The 22,687-nt window shown below is 46.3% G+C and overlaps 1 protein-coding gene across 1 annotated transcript in view; it reads right to left on the bottom strand.

Moving 5' to 3' along the window:
- Nucleotides 1-927: 927 nt before the first annotated feature.
- Nucleotides 928-22,687, bottom strand: part of KCNJ3 (potassium inwardly rectifying channel subfamily J member 3) — a 59,765-nt gene continuing 38,005 nt past the window's right edge. The window contains exon 3 of the mRNA XM_052793137.1: nt 928-5,153. Coding sequence (XP_052649097.1) covers nt 4,570-5,153 — 584 coding nt within the window. The 3' untranslated portion in view covers nt 928-4,569. The remainder of the gene's footprint in view (nt 5,154-22,687) is intronic.

The following is a 22,687-nucleotide window of genomic DNA, read 5'->3' as shown; positions in this document are numbered from 1 at the left end:
CTGGATTGGGGGATGTGGAAATAACACTGAGAATAAAACTGAATGGAAACCAGGTGCGGGAGCAAAGAAATCTCCAACTTCTACTATCTCATCCCTTCTAAACGTATGGAAAAAATACATTTGTATTAGCATATAGGGAAAGTGTATGGTGGACCAGCAATATAAGGTCAGGACTCAGAGCAAGGCAAGTGGTTAACAGGGAAAAACCAAATACGGTTATGCTCTAGTAACCTTCATTCAGCAGCCTCTTGAGGGGAAGGAGTTAAAAAGCTATCATCACATATCTTTTGTCATTTTTTTATTATTTTTATTTTGTTAGCACAGAATGTATTTTGCTCACCCTGAGTGGTGATGCCCAGGCACCAATGGGGCAATTTATAGTAAAAACCAAAGAGGAAGGTCTGGTCTACTAATGGGGAGAGACCTGATAGCCTCTATTGATTTCTGGAGCTTTAATTCCTGAGGCTGGATGGGGGAGATAATGACAAAAAATCCTACTTCTCTATGCAAAGGGAAAGAGAGCTCCCCAGTCTCTGTGCTACAGAGGAAATGGCATTTCATAAATTAATGTAAAGTTCAGAAATTCAGCAGGACGTTGGCATATCGGGGCTGCCTGAATTATAGAGTCTACGGGTTTTCAGCACGTACCTCGGGCTCTGCTCTTCGCTGTCCTTCAGGAAGGAGCCTGCGGACTCCTGACTTGGATTTTCTGGGCCTGGGCTCAGCCAGACCGCCTCCAGAGACCCTGAAAATGCAGCTCAACTAAACTCAGGTTTTAGTTTTGCTGCTCTTAACAGCAATCAAGAGACTGGCCTTTTGCACACACTACATGAGAAATCAGGAGCCCTCAAACAGCTTGAATCCATAGTCATTTATTAAAGTAATAAAAAGTGGATGGGATAAAAGACAAACACATTTAAACCGAACGATTTTTGAAAGTTTAATATAGCTTTAGATAAAACTGAGCTTGCAGTATTAATGAATACAAGAGTTTGTTATTTTGTATAATTCAAATAAACTTGTACATTTATACAGTTATAGACTGCATGCCAGAAAATGCATTTAGTTTATTCTAATTTGAATATGTACAATTTACAATATAATTCAAGCATAAATTCAGCAGTAGAGAACACAGACCGGCTGTGCAATCAAACAGTTACTTTTTCTTAGCATAAGCATTAGGGCTGGGCTAAATGTTAATTAGGAAAAAAAAAAAGTGGCCACAGCAATAAAAATGAAATATTAATCAGAAGTAACTTCCTAAAATAAATAACTAAAGAAAGTTATCATCCATGTTTGTACTTTCACTCTTATTAATGAAAGACGCATACATTGTCACCTTAACATACATAACGCATTGCAAGACAAGCCACAAGCCTCAGAAATCTTGCATCCAGCAAGGACAGGTGCATATTTTGATTTAAAAAATCAAACTTTTCAGTTAATCATAACTTAATATTTTTTATGGCATTAATTTAATAAAAGTGAGGCTACTTCTCCAGTGTTTCACATACTTTCAGATATTTTTACACAGGCACTGAGTAAGCTGCAGCCACTCAGACTGCCAATATATTTTACAGCTACAGCACTTCTCTCTGTCACCTATTTTAAGTTCAATTTGTAGAACACATCCACACTGCTCCTACTTAATTCAATCTTGTACACAGTTTCCCAAAGAAAAACACCACTTGGCTCTCCCGAAGGCAGGACTTTGCGGCCGCTGAGCAGCTACCTTGCCAAGGCACGGGAAGCCAGGCACCTTCCCCACGGTTTTCGGGAGGGAGGATGCTGGTGGCCCTGGGGCACGGCTGGTGAAACACCATTGCTCTTAGTCTGGGGACATGTCACATTTACTTTTCCATAAAGAAAAGTCAACCAGACCATGAGCCATCCCCCAAGCTGATGGCAGGAGAACTCAGCAAAGATGGGCAACCCCCAGGGGACCCCACCTTGCACCAGCGCTTCCGTACCAGAGCCACAAAACTGGGGGCAGCACAGGGGAATAGGATAGGATAGGATAGGATAGGATAGGATAGAATAGAATAGAATAGAATAGAATAGAATAGAATATTTTCAGTTGGAAGGGACCTACAAAGATCATCTAGTCCAACTGCAGTGTCACAGCAGGGCAGTGGGTTGGCTGGGTCATGCTCCAGCAGCACCTCAGGAAGGAGGCAGTGGTCCCCCATCCACCCCAAAATAACAAAAGGAGTTTTTGAGGAGAAGTCAAGCTGCTGGAGACCCTTCCTTCAAAACCAGACCAATCTGCTCAAGCCTGCTGGCAGGACTCATCACTCGGCTGTGGCACTAGCTGAGTGTTTACCATGCCAATTAACGTTCTTGGCTCTCTGGTTTGAACTTGGTGGGGATTTTACTGTTGACACCTGGCAATTGTACATGGCTATTTTTGCTGTCAGTCAAGGACTGGTAGAAGAGTTACGTGTGGTACAAAAATCAGCGGTATTTTACAAGACAACCTGAGGAAGTGTTAGCAAACAGGGGAACAGGAGTCCAGTTTTTACCTTGCCACATCAGCAATCTGCTCACTGCGCACGTAGAGCACAGGACCAGCACACAGGGAGCAATGCACACCCTTCCCTTCAACAATAACGTGCAGAGAATTGAAGTATAGCCAAAGGTGTAAAAAGCATGCAGTGCCACTCAAAAATCATGATAAACCATGAAGAGAAACTTTGGAAGTTAGTATAAAGTCCTTGGGTGTACAACTGACGGGTCCTACGCTGCAACTTCCAGGGAAAGCACTGAGCCACAGCGGTGTCTGAGCCAACCCTCCAGCAGTGCTGAGTTTCTGAGTCCTTACTCCATGCCAACATTTATAACAAACAATTTTTTTTTCCTCAAAGATCATCAGACCTGTTGTTATGACTTACTGTAGCAAGCGTCAGCATTCGTGCAGGACGGTCCCGAGCCCGCGAGTCAGCAGTGCCCGTCCGTGACCGCAGCTACGTCACACGCATGTCCGCGTCTGGGACCACCTGGCTGTGGTCTCAAGGGTTTTACGTACAGACGATGTCACGCAGAGCCCTTTTCCTGGCCGCTCTTGGCAGTGGCTTTCGTACCCAGCTCGTGCCGCCCATCGCTCCGTCTCACCCAGACCCCCTCCTCCAAGAAGGAGCCCCCGGGAAGCCATCGTGACCTGGCCCCCAAACACAGACCACAGACCACGGGTGCCCCTGGGCACGCGACAGCCGACCTTCAACATTTTGGGGGGGGTCCGGGGTGGCTCGGGGTGCTCCAGCACCGCAAGCCACGATGATGGGAGGGGGGGCAACCCCCCAACACCCAGCCCTCCCGGCTCGACCCTGCCGGAGCAAAACAAGATGGAAAAGGAAACCCGAAGACAAGCACAGAAGGATATCAAACCAAACATTTATACAAAGTATTACTCATTTTGAAACCCACAGGGTCAACTTCAGTTAAAGAACGTGTTTAAACATTATTTTCACCATAGAGAAAGCAGTAAGGAGCGATGCCAGCAGCCAGCGGCCAGGGAGCCGTGTGCCTGCCCGGGCTCGGGACTTGCCACGACTCCGCACAGCTCCGGTTGCGAGACCGCGGCTCCCGCAACCATCACCTGCATCGCAACTGGCCCAACTGGGCCGTCAAAGCAAGAGGGAGCGAAATCCGGGCGCTGCGGAGTTAGGGGGAATTGCGATTCTGCCTTTGGAGTGCAGTTCGTCCAGAATAAATGCCTGCTTGGTTTCATGGAGACATTCAGCTATTTTCATGTTTAGCTACTCTAGCAACATGAGAAATCAAGCATGTCCTGCTTATTTAAAATGGTTTTCTTGCACATATATTATAAATCACCAAGATTTTTAAAAATTTTTACTAACCGTATCTAAAGTGTGAATTTTATTCATTCATTTATTGTTTTGCCTAGGCTTATTCATACAAGTTTCTTCTCTAAACAATGCCTTATGAAATACATTTTAGTTTTTTTTCTGGTAGCCTAGAGGCAGGAAAAGAAACCCCAAGAAAATGTTAAAGCAAAATAGAAACCAGCAGTTAATTTAAGGCTAGCAGATTTGGTGTTAGGAATTAACTAATACACCTTCTTTTAAGAAAAACAGACATGCACCATAACTACTTTGTTGAACAAAACATCACGATCCACGTCAGAAAAAAGAACCCCAAACCCATTTTCAAATCAAATTATAACTTACCCTGAAAGTTACCCACTCGCATGTTTTACCTACTACTTACTCTTAAGAAATACAGGGGAAAGGAACGCCCCTTTCCCTATTTTTCAGAATATACAGTATAAATATAGTAGGAGTCATGCCATAAAACTATATGCAAAAATTGCACACTATTATTGCATGCGTGTTGTGATACTACATGCCAATGAACATCAGCTCGCCGGTCGTCCCGTCGTTCGTACTTACAGCGCAGCCACCGCTACCGAGGGGATGCTCCTGCCTCCCGGCGTGCCGGGGACCACAGAGTTTAGCACACATACGGCTGGTGGAGGGCCTGCTCTCCTGCCCACGCTGCCCTTGCCAGTAGCAGTTCAAGCTCTAAACGGTAGCTAGAAGTCCCGTCGGGTTATGTAAAGCGGTCCGAATTCATCTTTCGCAGTTTGGGTGGAAGGTTCCCTTCCATCCTGCCGCCGCCTGACAGCTTCTGCAGCTTGGGCGGCAGGTCGGCCACCGACTGGCTGATGGGATCCGACATCATCTTTGTGGTTTTAGACACCAGTTTCTCCTCCGAGTTCCCGGGGACCGAGCTGATCCGCTGGAGTTTCATGGGTAAATCCCCCATGCTGTAGGCCTTCTCCGAGGTGGTGGAACTCATCCTGAGGAGTTTTTTGGGGAAGTCTTCCCTCCCAGTTATTTTCTGCAGTTTTGAAGGTAGTTTTGTGCCAACTTCGTCAAGACCATCCAGGCACTCCACCGAGTTATTCCTTTCCTTGCTGTTGCTCACTGCGGGCGCTATCAAGGGAGAGGACATGAGCAGCATTTCCTCCTGCTCCTTCACGCTGTACGGTGGGGTGGGGACCTCAAACGTCGCGTGGAACTGGGAGTAATCGACTTTAAAGAACCCCTCTTCCAAGGAGATAACAGGGAAGAACCGATGACCCCAGAGCACCTCATCCTCGGTATAGGATGTCCTGGCTTGGCACGTCATCCCTGCAACGAGAAAGGGAGAAAAACTTCCACGAGTTATGGACAATGGCGGATGCACATAAAGCTTGGGGGTTTTTGCACATTTCAATGAAACACATTTTACGTTTTTAATATGTATAAAAGAAAAGGCATTGGCATGCCTGCCATTTACATACAGTAGCTATTAAATTGTTGTCCTCAAGGTGAAAGGAGCCAACAATAGAGGAAGGAGTGTAACTGAATAATTCACATCTATTATTATGGACACTTTTGAAGGTGCTGGTGACATAGGGAAACACAGGGCTAACTGATACCCCTGGCAGTAAATTAGCAAGAGCTGCTAATTGCAATGTAAAGTTGGACTTGTCAGTATGCTAAAGTATTACTAAGTTATTCCGTATTTTCATCATACTGACAAATGCATACAAACCCAGACCCTATGCTTTATGCATTGTATGCACAAACCAAGCCCGTGTTAGTGGATTCCAACCCACCAGCAAGCAGTAGGTATGTCCTATGAAAAACATTTACTCCTCTTCAAGGGCTTCACCAGCAATCTGCTCACAGATCCATTGCCGCCAGGCTGAGATCCAAGCTTCAAAAAATTAGCAGGGGAGAAGAAATATGACTAAGAGGCACAACACGGCCCTTCCTCTTTCTCCACCGCCTCCCACCGTGGAGTAAAAGTCCTCCTCCCGAGCACCCAGACTTGGCCGTCCTGGTGACCCATCTGACCTTGGAAATCAGAGGGAAACAATGACTGTGGATTGCTGCAGGCTTCTAGAAAAAAAATCCTGCTGCTTCTTTTATAAATTTTTTTAAAATGGTATCTGTAGCAATCTGTAAATAGAATTACCCTGCCATTTTATCCTAGTATAGCAAACTGGAAATATGACATTTGGTTTTCAGGAAGCTAAATCTACCTCTGCAAACACATCCTCTGCTTAGCTGGCAAGAACGCCTTTAAGTCAGAAGAAAATTAAAGGAAACTTTGGAAGGCACAAGAAAAACAGCGGGGCTGTAGCGAGGGGGAGCAGGGGATGGATATGCGTCTGGTGACATACAGCCAGAAAAATAAAATTTTATCACTCTTTCTGTTACTGCTAATGGAATCGAAGTTTTACTTTTGCATAGCGATTTCTACTGCTAATACATCTGAATATATCACGAGACATAAATCTCAGTTTTCTGTTTTATCTCTTAGGAGAAAATTATGAACCCACGGGGTTTTTTGCACATAACGCTGCTCCCACTGCCCGTGATGGCACCTCTCCTGAGCTCAGACACCTGCAGGAGCATACCCGGAGACCAAGCAATCCTACCCCCTTCCCACAGCCTCAGACAGGACACTGGTTTATCCTTTATGGTGTATTTCCACCCAGTCACCATGTTTCAGTTCTGTTTACAAAGTGAAGTGGAAGCAATCACATACCTAATGGGTTTAGAAAAAAACATGCAATTTTTAGAAAAATGGTAATTAGAATGAGTACTTCTTCCATCTGTGTCCTTTAGTCTCCAGCCGTTCATTAGCCGTACCTTCGCCGCGAAAGCCCAGACCTTTCCCCCTCTGCTTCTTCAGACCTGACTTCCGAGGGAGACCTCATTAGCAAACGAACGCGTCTAATAACGCATGCAAATGGTGAGAGCTGTGTTTGGAATTGGGTCTATGGTGCCTGTGAAGCAGATGGCCGGTTAACTCCGGTGACCTACGCTTTAGATAACAAATTGCTTAAAATGCAAATCACTCTGTATAGAAAAGTTGATAATTGTCGACCTCGCTGCGCCGCAGGCTTTGCTGAGGGGGGTGAGCCGCACCTCCGGCATCACCAAAGGGCTCCCGTGGGAACACCGCTGCGGTGGCCACCCCGGCCACAGCAACGCTGCTCTGCAAAGAGCTGACTGTTGGGTGGAAATCCCTTGCACGGCTTTTTCTTTGCGTTGGCAACACTGCAAAAAAAAAAAAATTAAGCTTTATTGTGTGCTATCAAAATGCTGTGGGGGGTGTAATAAGGGGTGTGGGGGGAATATGTGGGTCAGCAACGCTGCCAGGGCACGGGGAAGGGGACCAGTGCACAGGACCGGCCGGCACCTGCATCCGCATCCCCATCTGCATCCACATCCCCATCTGCATCCGCATCCGCAAGAGTTCCCACAGCTGATGCTGCATGCCCGGGGCAATGCCGGGGCATGGGACCTGCCGGGTTAGGCTCTCCCATCCCTGCCAGCCGCTGGGCTGTGGGGCTATTTCTGCCTCCTGATCTATCATCCTGCCACTCCCAAACCTGCTGCTGCCCATAGGCTTTCAAAGGAGGAATTTTATACTTGCTTCCTATCGAAAAATGTATCAGCTGAATCTCAGGAAAATCAGCGTCACATTTTGTTCCATTGATGCAACCCTTTGTAAGCTCACTGGAGAGATAAATATTTGCAGGTGTATAATTTTTCTTTAAAATCAATTTGTCTTATTCACTAACAAACCCGAGGGTGCAAATTGTTTAATAGTCTCTCAGGATGAACAGCAGCAGCTAATACACTCGTCATAATAGGGAATACCTGTCATGCTAAGCAGATGATGCTAAGAGGTGCTAACGTGCTCTGATAAGCCCTTGGACAAGAAATCAATTCTTAGGTTTTCTTCCAGCTCTGCCGCGTTTCCCAGCTCTTCCTTCCTTTTCTGTTTCTCAGCAAAGCCTCAGGCTCCCAGCTATAAGCTCTGCAATGCCTTTCTGCTATTACACGCTTCGAGCAGCCAGCTCACAACCACCCCGGCTGTAACCATCTCCTTTGTATTATTCCAGCAATAACAACAGAGTTGCATAAGGCACTTGATGACCGGAGCCATTACCCACGTCCTTGCGCAGAACAAGCATCAATCAGCTCTTCGCAAGTGTCCTGACACATGGGCCATGCTCCCTCCTTGGGAGAGTTAAAGCTGGCAACGGTGCTCTCCCCTTACTTGCACCACGATCTGCATCTTCAACAGGCTGCCTGGACAGCAAAGCACCAAACAGAAAATCAGCAGGTATTCCCACGTTTTCCCATAGAAAAAGCAGGAGCAGCTGGGTGCAACCCAGCACTGATAGCCCTTCTTGATAACTACCTCAGGATTATTTTCCATTAATTTATGCTCAGATAAATATAGGTCTTTTATTTTAATGCAGATGTAGTTTCTTTCTGGACCTTTAAAAAATAAGATGCATAAAGCAGCAGGAGGCTGGGAGCTGTGCTGGGCCATGCCGAGGCGCAGGGTCCGGCTGCTGATGGACACCTACCAGGGGACCGCACGCTGCGGTAGGCATGGGCTCACGCCCAATGGGCTCTAACGGATCAGGCCATTAACGTCAGGCTAATAAGTTTTCCTCTCCTGTTGGTATGAAGGGCTTTTTGGGTTTTTGTGCTTTTTTTTTTTCCCCTAAGACGTTATTCATCAGCAGGGTACACCGCCAGCAGATCCTTCGATGCCTTCATCATGTTAATGGGCCTGTTAAAATTTTACCAAGTTGTCTATATTATTAATATTCATTTGCAGTATAAATTTTAAACTCTCGTTTGGAAGCAAACACGCTGTATGCAGTGCATATAATTAAAAAGCCATCCATTTGTCAAAGTAAAAGGTTTCGATGCGTTTTGTTCATCACTCCTAACACACGCTTCCATCACGAAGTGCTCTCCAGAGCTGTTAACGGCCGGTGATTGCAATGCACATTAGCAAAGCTCTGCCTGCATACAAATCGCAACAACGCACCTGAAAAAGAGGTACCCTTATGCACATATTCCAGCATAAAACCCCAATCAAATGTCCAATAAACCCCCTCTCTATTATTTCAAAAACAGAGGCTGCAAAACCATTGTTCACTAGGTCCAAGGGAAGGCATTTTCATCCAGAAGCACTGCTCCTAAGGGGGCAAGCAATGCTGTCTTGTCTGAATACCCCGTACTTTCACAAACCTCAATCCTGTGTATTTGGGACCACCTCTACCCAGATCACCTCTTGCTGTTTCCAGGAATTACATTCCTTCTGCAGAAACCAGGAGCTGACTGTTTTCAAAGTATTATGAATAATGAGCTTAAAGGAAGGCAAGGGCAAAGTTTTGGGACTCATCTGCTCACGGGCAGAGGCTGAAGTGTTGTTAGAGAGAGCTTTAGTATTAGACATTATTAGAAACTTTGCTACTGATTAAATTCAGTCATTTACACCCACCCGCAGTGATCTGGCATCCCTCTGTAGAGGCCGGCACATAATGCCACAGTTCGTAACACAGGAAAATCCCAGCCATGCCTATCTAGGAAAATTTTCCATTAACTCCCTTGAATAATATACAGCAGAGCAGCTCTGGAGGATGAGCATGGGTTAAACTGATATATTTCTCTCCTCAAGTTTGATATCAAAGTATCTTTTCTTTTTTTTAATAATCATGCCTTCTCCTTTCAGCATTCACTCTATCTGAAGCAAGTGCTATCACTGGAGAAAAATGCATCTATCTGTCACATCATGAGTTATTAATTACAAGTTGTTATTTCTAATGAGGTAGAACTCTTGGTTTTAGAGCCCTAGCTGAGCTGAAAAAGTGGATGCAATTATCCCAGCATCAGCCAAGCAGCAGACTATTCAAGCTTTTATTTTTTTCTCTGTCTCTGGCTAGGGCAGGTTTAGACTCGGTACCCCATTTCCAGGAAACACCAACAAGAAAGAGGATTGTGCAAACACTTAGACACGGCTGACCGGGACTGGAGCTCCCAGCATGCTCGCTCGGTAAGAACATAACACAGAGGACGTTTGGTGCCACTGGGATGATGCTGGGGTCAGAATTCCCCAGCATCTGAAATCCTAATAATTCAGTTAACGATCCCGATAGCTTCTAGCTTTGCTACAGTACAAGGCCAGTTCCCCAGGAAGGCGAAGGTATCCCAAAGGACAACGGCTGCTGCCACCAAACCCACCCAAAATCCAGCATCATCTCACATCGCCCAAAGTCCTGTCCCACGTATGTTGGCCATGATGTCCCCATCACTGGCTTTGGGTTGCGATGGGCACTGCATACCCTGCTGAAGTTACTGGACACAGCTGGATGTGGACAACCTGTCCTTCATCCCCATGCTGGGCTCTGTAAGCCTGAGCTCAGTTACAGTCGTTACTGTGGTTAATGCTGGCTTTAGACAATTAGATGCGTCCTAAAGTACCCAGGTACGCGGTCCCTCCTGAAGCGACCAGAGAATGGTGAAAATACAAAGCATCCTACCGCTGTGACTCACTGTCAGCACAGCTGAGAGCTGCCTCCCCGAATTAATAAGGGGGCAGATGGAGGACAAAAAAAATCTGTAAATAAGTGCTTTGACTAATTCTATCCTATAATAACCCTCAAATTATTTCTAAATTTCTAAAGTACCCAGATGGAGCTGGCTGCATTCAGGCAATTTCTAGAACTCATAATATATTGCCTTGATAAAAAATCACAGGCGTGCTGTTATTTATAGGGCCCTCTTACATTTTATTACAGAAGTTGGCTGATAGTTGACAAATCATAGATCACTAATAAGCTTTTAACAGCCCCCCCCCCCAAAGTCTTTAGAAGCAATTTAGGCATACAAAGGTTATATGGCTCTTTTCTCCTTCCAAGGTAATGCCAGAAATTTCACCTTAAATCCTTTTGAGTTTCTGGGCTGCAATTTGCTGGCCAAGGGCTGGGCACAGGGATGCCAGGAGGTGTCCTTCTTAACATGGAAATGTTAATCTTAACCAGTCGGGGAGAGAGTTAATTATTTTGGCATTATGACGACTCAACAGCACATCATCCTGAAGGCATCAAAAAGGGCATCTTGGCATCCCACCCTCCAGGACTGGAGTGAAGAGAAATCCTCCAGCAGAAGTTACTGGCAAAAATGCACAAATATGTTGACGTTTTGTCAGATTTTTTTCTTTTTTCTTATTAAGATCTAGGGCCCTGCATGTTAAAATGCCTGGACCTGAGCTGGGTCCAAGATGCTACCTGCGCAGCCAGGTGGCTCTTCCCTTCACATGTTTCTCTGTGCATTTACTTCCCTTAAACCTGCACTTTATCTGTAAAGCCTCAAAAATATGTGTTAAAAATTAATCAGCCAGCAATGTTAAATCAATTACTAAGAATTAAGCTCATTCACAACTGTGATCTAAGGCCCATGAAGGCAAGAGTAAAGCTTGATGTGAGACTTGATATAAAAATATACCACACTCAACCTGCACTCTTGCAGGAATAAGGGAAGATACACTGCTGTAGAAAAAAGGAGTTGCATGATTTCCACAGCAATCTTTCCTCTTCCAGGACTGTAGAGAAAATAGGGGAAGAGAAGCTGGTTTTGTCACATTTAGCTAAGTAACAGCGTGATATCCTGATGTTAAAATCTGGCCCCTGCACCACCCTGTACCTGAAATGCCATTAGCTGTCTGAGTTCTGCGATAAGCCAGAAAATGGGTGCCCGAAATGGGAGGTCAGAACCAAAACTTGGAGTGAAGGATGCTCTCAAGCTTTTCCTCTCAACATTCATTGCCAGATTATTTTTTTAATGTAAGTTAAAATGACAAGCTGTACTGTGCACGGCTGAGAAATGTACAGCCTGACGGAAGGGTTTCTAAGCAGACAGAAAGCGTGGTGTCTAAACTCTAACACTTCCCATCTATTTGGAAAGAACAGCTATTTTTAGCATTAACATTTTCCCATCATAATTTCAGGGGGTATTTTTTTATTAAACTGATGGTAGTTTGAAGTGCAATAAAACTTTGTGTCAGTTTGTGGTTGCCAGCCTCTGCCGCTGTCTGCTGTCAATGTCTGCTTTAATGTACTGGTATCTTTGGAGCCTGATTTTCTTTAGTAGAAGGGAGATGGGCAGCCACCTTGCCATCTATGCATTTAATGCTTCTGATTACTTTTAAAGTAACGTTTTGATAAAAAAACCCTTTTGTTAAAGAGAAAAAAAAATATGGCATTTCCTGAAATGCAAGAGACAAAAAGAGTCTTAAAGGTAACAACTGTAAAAAGGTGCTCTGTGAATTCATGAAAATACAAGTGTGTGAATTCCAAGCCCTGCCTGAGGCTGCTGGTGGATGTTGCGGGATGCAGGCAGTGACGGAGGAGCGGTTCAGCAGACGCGCGGGATTAGGGAAAGGCACGGAACACAACCTGCCCACCCTGCCCCTGCCAGCACTAGGCAAGGACATCGCCCGTCGCCTTCACGGCCACAGCCCGCTCCGAAGCCAGCAGTGGGAATGCCATGGAGCCAGAGGAGAGAAGTGGTAGGGGGATGACGGTACTGGTGAGAAGAAAATAGTTCGGATTTTGGTAATTGTGGATAATCTGAGTTCGTTCTTTCTGTAATGAGTGAACAGATACGCTGCCTGTTTTGTTCTTTAAGCTTATCTCTGGTTTCTTACATCACGACACAAATAGGTCCTGCGATGAGATACAAAGCAAAGCAGTGGCCCTATGGATCAGCTCCACAAGAGCCGTGTCCCTTTTTCATAGCAGAAAGAAAAAGTGGGAAAAAACCATGGAGAGCCTGCCATTGCCGACAAGCCTGTGATACCAGTGCAGAAGACGGCAGAGTGGAGGTCCACACGTGTCCCCAGGCACCCACTCAACACACAAAGAGCTGGGACAGACTGCGGGTGACGGGTAATTCAGGGTGTCTGACATACAACAGGACAGGGTCCAGTGGCCAACTCCTCAAGTGAGAGCATTGTTTCTCTTGAAACTTCAACCTGCAGTAGGCCTTTCTAGAACACTTGATGCTTAATCACCATTTATTCCTGAGATCTAGAAATTGCCCCAACAAGAGGAGGTCAGAGATTAAACAAATTAAGCATGTATGCAAAAGGGAACCAAGGGAGCAGAGCAAGCCAGGGAACGCAATGCACGCATTTATGCAAGAGTCAGACATCAGTCTTATGCTAAACATTTTAATTTCTCATCGCACTGAATAGCAAACCCAGGCTTCTGCTCTGCTACTCAATTTAGACACGTTGTTTATGCTCCGGCACTATAAATACCTCCTGGTTTATTCAGACTGTGCTGTTCTCCCAGGAGCTATCTTGACACTTAAAAAATAGCGGTGACAGCCAAGGTATTTTTCTTATCAGCCGGTCCTCTTCTTAGGGCAATTTTTAATCACTCATACATACATAGTTTTCTGACATCTTGCAGACAGCTCATCTTGATGCTTACCAGGACCACAGCTACCCTTCATTAGCACGTATTATAGCAGGTTTTGAAAATGTCATAAAACCCGCATGTAAAAGCAAGGCACCACCGCACATATTAATACTGTTCCCATGTAAAGGAATGCAACAGGCTACTGTCAGGTGAGCTAACCTCCCCTCTCTTGTATTAGCCACTTACCCAAAAAAAGGGGAAAAAATAAAAGCACTGCAGCCTTCAGTGCTGCCCTTCTGCGCTCAGCCTGTAGATATTTGCAGCAGTATTTTCCATTCTTTTGAAAAAACAGGGCCAGAATCTCAGTTATCTGAACAAAACTGTCTAATGCACATTTAATGCAGTGACAGAAATTTATACTATCTGAGAATCTGGCCTGGTATTTTTCTTATGACCCAAACCCCCATATTATTCTGAAAGACTCTGATCTGCCCCCTTCTACCTACGTCCAGGAGTGCGTCAGGGCTGATTTCAGCCCCTTCAGCTCCTTTCTTTGAGCAGATTTTTTTTCCAGAGCCATCTGCCACATTCCCATTTTTGCATCATTTCCCTCCTACTGGGATGTTATTGAATAAGCAGCCGCACCGCCAAAATGGAAGTATTTAATTCTCTGCTCCATGCCGCTCTCCGCTAGGATCCATCAGGAGCGCTGCTGGCATCAGGCACGGGCGGGAGGAAGGGGCAGGAGGGAAGGGATACAGGGAGGAAAGGAGGATGGTAATGGGGAGAGGCAACGCATCCATTCTCACTGGACGGGGGTATTTACAGGATGCACATACACAGACGTGGCGATACTTATAAAGTGGTACTCTGTCAGAAAATAGAGATGCCCATCCATCCCCTGACAAAGTGCAGCAGATGCTCTCCAGAGCTCCCCTCCAGCCTCAAGTATTCTGTAATTTTTACTGATAACACAGTCCTATGATAACTTTCCTCATGCTAATAGCCGATAATATTTTCAAAACCTTGGAGCAGACAGAAGGTTCACTGCTGGCAGCAAAGTACACTAAAGCCCTCCCGCTTTGGGGACACAGCAGCCGGTGGCAGTGCTGGGGAAGGTCGGGATGCCCTTGTCCACCTCCTCAGCCCCAGCCCGGGCACCACACACCGCATAAACAACTGACATTCTGCACGGCTGCAGACACGTTGCAACTGGCAAGGGGACATCTTGGAAAATAAGGTGATTGGTGACAGCCAACATGGCTTCACTAAGGGAAAATCATCCCTGACAAATTTGGTGGCCTTCTCCGTTGGGGTTACAGTGTTGGTGGGTAAGGGAAGAGCAATGGACGTCATCTACCTGGACTTGTGCAGAGCATTTGACACCGTCCTGCACGACATCCTTGTCTCTAAATTGGAGAGACATGGATTTGATGGGTGGACCACTCGGTGGATAAGGAATTGGCTGGATGGTCGCACTCAGAGTTGCAGTCAAAGGCTCAATGTCTGAGTAGAGACCAGTGACGAGCGGCGTTCCTCAGGGGTCGGTATTGAGACCGGCACTGTTTAACATCTTTGTCATCGACATGGACAGTCAGATCGAGTGCAACCTCAGCAAGTTTGCTGACAACACCAAGCTGTGTGGTGCGGTCGACACGCAGGAGGGAAGGGATGCCACCCAGAGGGACCTTGACAGGCTGGAGAGGTGGGCCCGTGCAAACCTCATGAAGGTCAACAAGGCCAAGTGCAAGGTCCTGCACATGGGTCAGGACAATCCCAAGCACAAATAGAGGCTAGGCAATGAGTGGATTGAGAGCAGCCTTGAGGAGAAGGACTTGGGGGTGTTGGTTGTTGAGAGTGCTCAACACGACCCGGGAATGTGCGTTTGCAGCCCAGAAAGCCGACCGTATCCTGGGCTGCATCACCAGCAGCGTGGCCAGCAGGTCGAGGGAGGGGATTCTGTCCCTCTACTCACTCTGATGAGACCCCACCTGCAGTACGGCGTTCAGCTCTGGGGTCCTCAGCACAGGAAAGACACGGACCTGCTGGAGTGGGTCCAGAGGAGGGACACAAACATCATCAGAGGGCTGGAGCACCTCTCCCATGAAGACAGGCTGACAGAGTTGGGCTTGTTCAGCCTGGAGAAGAGAAGACTCTGGGGATGCCTTATAGCAGCCTTCCAGTACCTAAAGGGAGCCTACAGGAAAGGTGGACAGGGACTTTTTACAAGGGCATGTAGTGAGAGGACAAGGGGTAACGGTTTTAAACTGAAAGAGGGTAGATTTAGATTAGATATTAGGAAAAAAATCTTCACTGTGAGGGTGGTGAGGCATTGGAACAGGTTGCCCAGAGAGGTTGTGGATGCCCCATCCCTGGCAGTGTTCAAGGCCAGGTTGGATGGGGCTTTGAGCAACCTGGTCTAGTGGAAGGTGTCCCTGCCCATGGCAAGGGGGCTGGAACTAGAGGATCTTTGAGGTCCCTTCCAACCCAAACCACTCTATGATACCCTATGATATGATTCTATCTTCAATAATCCAGTAACTCTTTCCAGCTCTGGGCTCCCCAAATTATTGTAAAGTAAAAGCGTTTTTTTTTAACATTAGTCTATGCATAACTCCTGTCATAGGAGAAATAATTTCTAAAAATAAAAACGAACACTTACCATAAAACGCACATTTCAACATAATGCGATGCTGGAACTTCCCCACCGTGATGACCATTTTCTTTGGCCGTAAGGAAAGGCAGTTTTCTCCGGGACTTCCCCCAGACCCCAGCTCCCACGGTGGTGGTGGCAGCAGCACCGTGCTGGGTCCCACATGGCAAAATCCCGTCGTCACCAGGCTCAGGGCTGACGTGCCGCGGGGCGGCGGGGGAAGACTCGCGGCAAGCACTGGCTGCTGCGGCTGCGGCCACGACCACGGGCATGCCAGAGGACAGGGATGAAACTACCACTCTTCTTTCGTTATTTCATGCCTGCTCCATCAATAGCAAGCTTTAATCTTAAAAGCAAGAAGTTCTCAATTATCCTGAATTAATATCAGAATAACTTTCTACCCTTGTTTAGTATCAGAAGTGATTTCCCTTAACCTTGAAGCTGCCTGAATCACCTCCTTTCCTCGACAGCTTACTGAAAAGCCCAGTGTAGCTGCCTCTCTGCTGGATTTCCCTTCAAATTGCAACTACAGTTCTTCAGTCAGAATTAAAAAGCTGGGTTCTGAAATTTATGGAGTTTTGGCTCCAAAGTGCAGCCAAAAATGCAGTGTTTTTATTTGTAGCACAATGTAACCGTCCATTGGGGATGCTGGGGAAGAGACACGGGAAGGACGGCCTGTTTTGTTAAATCAGAAGAAAATTGTTTGTGGTCAGAGGATGCCTCAGGAACATATGGCTAAAGTGAAACCTGAGAGAAGTCTGCCAATCAGTCAGTTAGAAAAGGAAAAAAAAAAAAAAGACAGTTAAAATAAATTATCCTCTTCGAATGAGAACATTTTAATTACAAGGCAAGAAACACAAACCCAAACCCCAACCCCTGCCTTTGAATACACGATTTCTTCAGCAGCCCTATGCTTCTCCAAACACCCACCCAGCCATATGCCGCTGAGCACCAAAATAGAGCACTTTAATCTTCAGGGCTTTGGCAGGCCTAAAACATATCTGAAGAAGTATTTCGCGTTAGAGACTGCCTTCCTGGGATGGAAAAACTATTTCTCTTCATATTGAAAAGTACCGTTCGCTGGTGCTATACAATATGGCCACATAGTTGGTGCTTTTTTTTGGGCTCCAAGTTACACGGATGTATCCTGACCGCTGCCTGCAGTGAGAGGAGGGAGCACGGCAGCGGCAGGCGACCCACTGCAGCACCGGCTCTTCCTTCCCAGCTTCCCTGCCTGCATCCACGATATGGGAAAAGGCTCTCAAGGGATGGCTGGGAGACTTATTTAAATACACCATAAACCTGGCAGCCAATTTCCAAGCTGAAAATAATGTGCCATTTGGTATGAACTATATCAATAGAAGGATGAAATACAACACGGAGCTGTGTTTGGAAATAAACTTTCCTTATTTAGCATTGTTGGTCTAACATATGTATTAATTTGTTGAATATCTTTGCAACACTAAACATTTAGAGGCAATCAATTCATCCCCAGAACTGCTTCAAACAGACCTGCTCCCGTACCGGTGCGACTTCTGCTCCTGACCTGCAGCCCCAGCTGGCCTGTGGCCGCTTCACACAGAAAATTCAACGTGAGACACCCCATACAGACCACGAGCCTCCTGTGAAAGATGGAAAATCTCATTTGCCGTCTTCTCTTGGTGTACTAGGATTTAAAAATTATGGCGATCACCGACTGCCCCAGCACTCAGACATACCCCAGAGGTATCTCAGGGCTAGAACCAGGGGTGACGGAGGTCCTCAGCTGCTGGAAACCAGGGGATGGCCCCCAAATAGAGGGGAGATGGGGGACAAATGACCTCCTGCTTTGGGACAGGGGCTGCCTACGCAAACCCACAGCAAATACCTGGAGAAGGTGACTGCCTAATACCAGCAACCCTAACAACCCTAAACCACTGCCTTCTGTTTTGAGGGACTCTTCTGTTTCTTTCTGCTACAGACAACTTCTGACTCTGTGTTTAAACCAGCTATTCCAGCTACAGCTCTTTCACCTGCATCTAAGAGTGCATGTCTTGCACTTGAAACATTCATAGATCCCAGCTCCATCACCAGCATCTCCCAGCCTGGTACAGCTTCTGTCATGTATTTAGAATTAATGCGCAGTCCTTAACTCAAGATCCCTTGAACTAAACATAGCATTTGCCGTACAGTCTTCGGTTTTAGCTGACAAACATTTCTTGCAAACACGTCAGGCGCACAGAATTTCCTAGGGAAGAGATGCATCAATTTTGTCAGTGCTGGGGGAAATGAGTATCAGGCTGGACTTGACAATCTCTGGGCTGTAAAAGTCTCTTCAGGAAACCAGACACACCTTGCTGCACCACATGTAAATTTACCATATATATATATATTTTTAGAAAGCAAGTTATGCCCTTTGGCACAGCACTGCGTGCCCCTTGGGAGAAGAGTGGCCTCACAGGTTGCTAAAGGGACCCGAGTGCCAGCATCAATTATCTGTACTTTTTTTTAAAGTCAAGAATTACACTTAAATTACAGCAAAGCCGTGAGAGCAATAGTATTTGTACAGCTTTTCAGAAGCGATATGCGAGAAGAGCATACGTGCAAAAGCTGGGAGAAATGGGATGCTTCGCCTGGAGAAGCCAACGCCCAGCCAGGTGCCCACCCAAAATATGCAGTTTTAAATAGTGCTCTTAGTCCCAGCAGCTCCCACAGAAAATAAACACAGCTGCATGAAGACGAGTGGAAAACCAGGCAGTATATCTTTGCAAATACACAGTCATTCATTAGGCTTCATTTCCTGAGAGCAGTTTCAGGTTTTCATGAAAATTGTATATGTATATATGCCCAGAAATGCCTCTGAGGTTTCAAAGAACTTTAGCAAGGAGAACACCTTTAAAACCAGGATTTTCTCATCTTTATGCAGTAACTTGTTGATGGTATTGCAGGTAGTTCCTGGAATATGTATTAGTGTATCCATCTAACCCAACATCTATTTACATTTTGGGAGGTAATGAGCATTCATTCCAGGTTTCTCTCCCTCCCTGGCGTGTTGTACATGCTTCACCACAGGCTCGGTACAAGCTTAAACAAATCTGCTGTGCTCCCTTTGATCAGGACGTTTCACTTTTTGGTTTAAGTCAGATGCTACGTCTCAGCCGTTAGCGAGGAGGCAAAACAATACTCTCACTTGTACTTTCTGTGCAAAAAGCTCTACCTAGGTGTGAGTCCCAAATACCAGCGCACACCACTGCTTGCCTCTGTTATCGGCTGTGCAGGCTGCTCAGCCTGACCAGTTGGGAATGCTGCTAAAATATAAAATTGAAAAGGCAATATTTTTTAAGTATGTTTTTTAGCATTAATTAACAGGAATGCAATTGCTTTAATTTTCCTAAGAGCCACGACTGAGCCCCAGGCACCCGGTGGGACATAATTGGGTTTTGTTCTTCCCATCTGAGCAGTCCCTGGCCATAAAGAACAGTGAAATAAGTTGCCCATTACCTTGGGTTTTCAGCCTTTGAAGATGGGGCTCGCTCAGCAGAACACCACCACGCTGGTCCCTGTCCAAGGACAGCCTCTAAGCCCTGGCCTGGTGACTGACTGATTGTTATCTTTAAGGCAGAGAAGATGGAAAACAAAAGATGCTTTTCTTGGAAAAACCATGGGACTAGTTCACTTCCCCCTTACACCTTAGAAGAAAGCGTGCAAAGCTTCGTAGCAACCATCGCATGGATGCTGGCTACATGAAGACACACACCATGCTTTAATAACAAAACCAATTTTAAAACGGACCGAGCACAGAAAGATTCACGCTCTCTTGTCTCTGATGCCTGCGGTGCAGCTTCGGCAGTCCCAGGTGAAGAACTGGGGTGGGCGATGGTGGCCTGAGCCCTCCAGCTGGTGAGCGGTGGCACCATTTGCCCTTCACCCACGCAGAGATGCTCTGCAACTTCAGCACTGGGCTCCTCCTTCCAAAGAGGGGACCCCACCACCCCTTCTACCTAAGGACGTAGTGGTGGGAGCGTTAATCCAACGAGCGAGCAGGAGGCCACCGCAGGGTACGGTGCTGGCCCAGGTCCCTGCAGGAGCCAGTGAAGAGCAGCCCGTTTCCACATGCAACTGGTCCTAGAGGTTATTTCTTGTTAGAGGTATCTTATCCGGGTGGTTTGGAGGCAGGCTCAGACTAGAGCTCTCGACACATGAGCAGCTTTAAGACAAAGAAGAAGCTAAAGGGGACAGCTCGCCTTCAGTATTCCTGCCCAGAGGTGCCCTGGTCTGTCCTTCTCTGTCCCCTCCTGCATCGGCTGTCCCACCCTCTGGGTGGAGGTCCCTGCAGCACCCATCCGTAACCCCTTTCCGTGGGACTGTGGAGGTGTGCAGGCCTTGTGCCACCCTCTGGAAAGGTGACTTTTCCCTCAGCAGAGACCTGTCAACTTCTCCGTCCTCCTGGAGAAGCCGTGGTGGAAGTTGGCTGGTGTTTGGGATGAAGGAGCTGAAGAGCTACAGGGACCACCTGGCAGCTGCTTTCTTCTCTCTCAATTAATGTACTGGGTCCACGTCTCAATGGTACATGTAAAGAAGATGGAAAGAAGCTTTACCACTTGTAACCAATAAACGTTGGGTCCTCCCACAAATTGGAGATGTGAAAATCAACCTGCCCAACCTAAGATCTCCCCTTCCTGTGCAGTGAGCAGAGCATCGTAGCATTACCTCCCCAACCTACCAAGCTCTTACTCTAACTTAGGCTTCCCTCTGGACAAACTTCTAAAAAAGCATCTTCATGCATTCAGTAATTTTCTGTTGGTTTTTTTTCCCCTTGGTAATATATTTGACTGATCTCTACAGATTATACAGGTGCATTCATATCACCAGGTGCACTTCAGAGCTCACTTCAGAGCTGTTCCTTCATTTGCAGCGTCATCAAACGTCTCCCGTATTAAAATAAAAATCAAAATCCCAAAATAAAACAGGACCAACATTTCCTGATGCAAAGGCAGGAAAGGCAGATAAGGCTCAGAGTTATTGAATGCTGTTTTCTTCATATAGCCCCATCTTCCATTATGGTTGATATACAAAGCATCAAGAAGATAATACAGCAGAAAATAATTTCCTGCAGCGTGCACAGGAGTGAGACTATTACAGCAGTCAGCGAAGGTTAATTAGTGACTATATATATTGCAATGTGATGTCATGCAGCGTACTTGTTATTTCCATGAGCACCCCAGGAGAATAAATAAGCCACAACCCAAAGCTGTACTGTACAAATAACCATATGCCTATGAGGAGTTTCTAATTTTATATACAAACCCTCTTCCTTACATGCGAATTGCACCGATATTAAGTCTCACCAGGCTAGTTTAAAAACCTGTAAGTCTGGGCCCTTTTTGACATTTGGGGAAAATCGTGACTTTTCTTTCTGAAAATTTCAAAAGCGAGTCAGTATTTTTGACATTTCCTCATGAATTTTGTATGGCATTCTTTTTCACTTCCAATCCTAAATGTCAGTGTACTGCTTTTCTTCCAGAAAAAGACCTGTTGGGCTGCAGAGGTGCCTCCGCACCTTCATATAGGCTGAGGCCGAAGGAGTTAACAAGAAGTGCTTTGAGCTGTTTTGATCGCAATCACCACAAAAGACCTGTTCAAACTCAAGAGCAGCGTTCACCAGTTTCCATCACTTGTTCAGCTTTAGGTTAAATACGAAAAATAAAATAAATCCAAGAAAGTATTGAGAAAGCCTTTGATAACATCTTGCAAGTATTTCACAGCAAAATAGTTTTCCCAGTTCAAAGATTTGCTAAATACTTCCCAAACTGTACTGGTGGAACTGGTCAAATCTTCGGGGCTGGGCACCTGCCACGCCACCACGGGAAGCTGGCGCATTGGCTTTGCCCACGGCTGCAGGAGACACCTGCGTGGGCAAGGGTGAGATGGAGGAGGAGGGCAAGAGATGGAGATGGATGGGCAAGAGAGATGGAGGAGAAAGAGGAGGAAGAGGAGGAGAGGCTGCCAGAAAGTACTCAGCTCACCAACAAGTACTCTGAAAAAACACCACCACTGCGAAGCACCCCACAGCAAAACGCTCCTCCTTCACCCCCCACCCCAATTTCTCCCTTTCGTGACACCGCTGCATGCAGAAATTCAACGCGGCAGGCACAAACGCCACCAGGACTGTGTGAATTACCATTCTTCACTATAGAAAAGTCATTTAAAGGTGTTGTAGTTTTTTCTGTTGAGAAATGCACATTTTTAACCCACTGATGGACACAACTCTTTGTGCCAAATTATAAACGCGCTACTTCCATGTCCGAGCAGGGCCCCACACCCTCATGCCAGCACTGTGGCACCTGGTCTTTTTCCCCTTTCCTCAGCACTGTTGAGTATTTCTAGCTGCTGCAATCTTTCATCAGAGCCCATTTCATAGGGGCAGTTTTGTGGGGCGTTGACTAGCCCCCCAGACATTGATTTTCAATGCAACAGCAGAAACGCTATGCCAAAATGAGTTAGATTTCCAATAAAGACATCACAAAAAAAGGATGATGTAAATGTTCTGAATTCTTGGGCAAAAAAGGGTGACTTACAACAAAACCGAAGCCTCTCTTTTCCTCCATGTGCTGGAGCCAGTGAAGATGGGCACTCCACTTCATTTCTGAAGGTCAGGGACCTGCTGCTGAGATCTTTACAGCTCATCCCCCTTACACAGCCTGCCGAGCGGTGCCTGTGCTCCCTGCATGCACAGGAGCAAGGCACAGGGGCCAGCACTTATCTCCTTTATGTACCAGGGAAAGGGACACAGCGCTCCTATG

This window comes from Harpia harpyja, chromosome 7, assembly GCF_026419915.1.
Source record: "Harpia harpyja isolate bHarHar1 chromosome 7, bHarHar1 primary haplotype, whole genome shotgun sequence".
NCBI classification, from domain to species: Eukaryota; Metazoa; Chordata; class Aves; order Accipitriformes; family Accipitridae; genus Harpia; species Harpia harpyja.
Note: the sequence above shows the minus strand (reverse complement) of the source record. Positions and strands in the feature narration are given on the sequence as shown.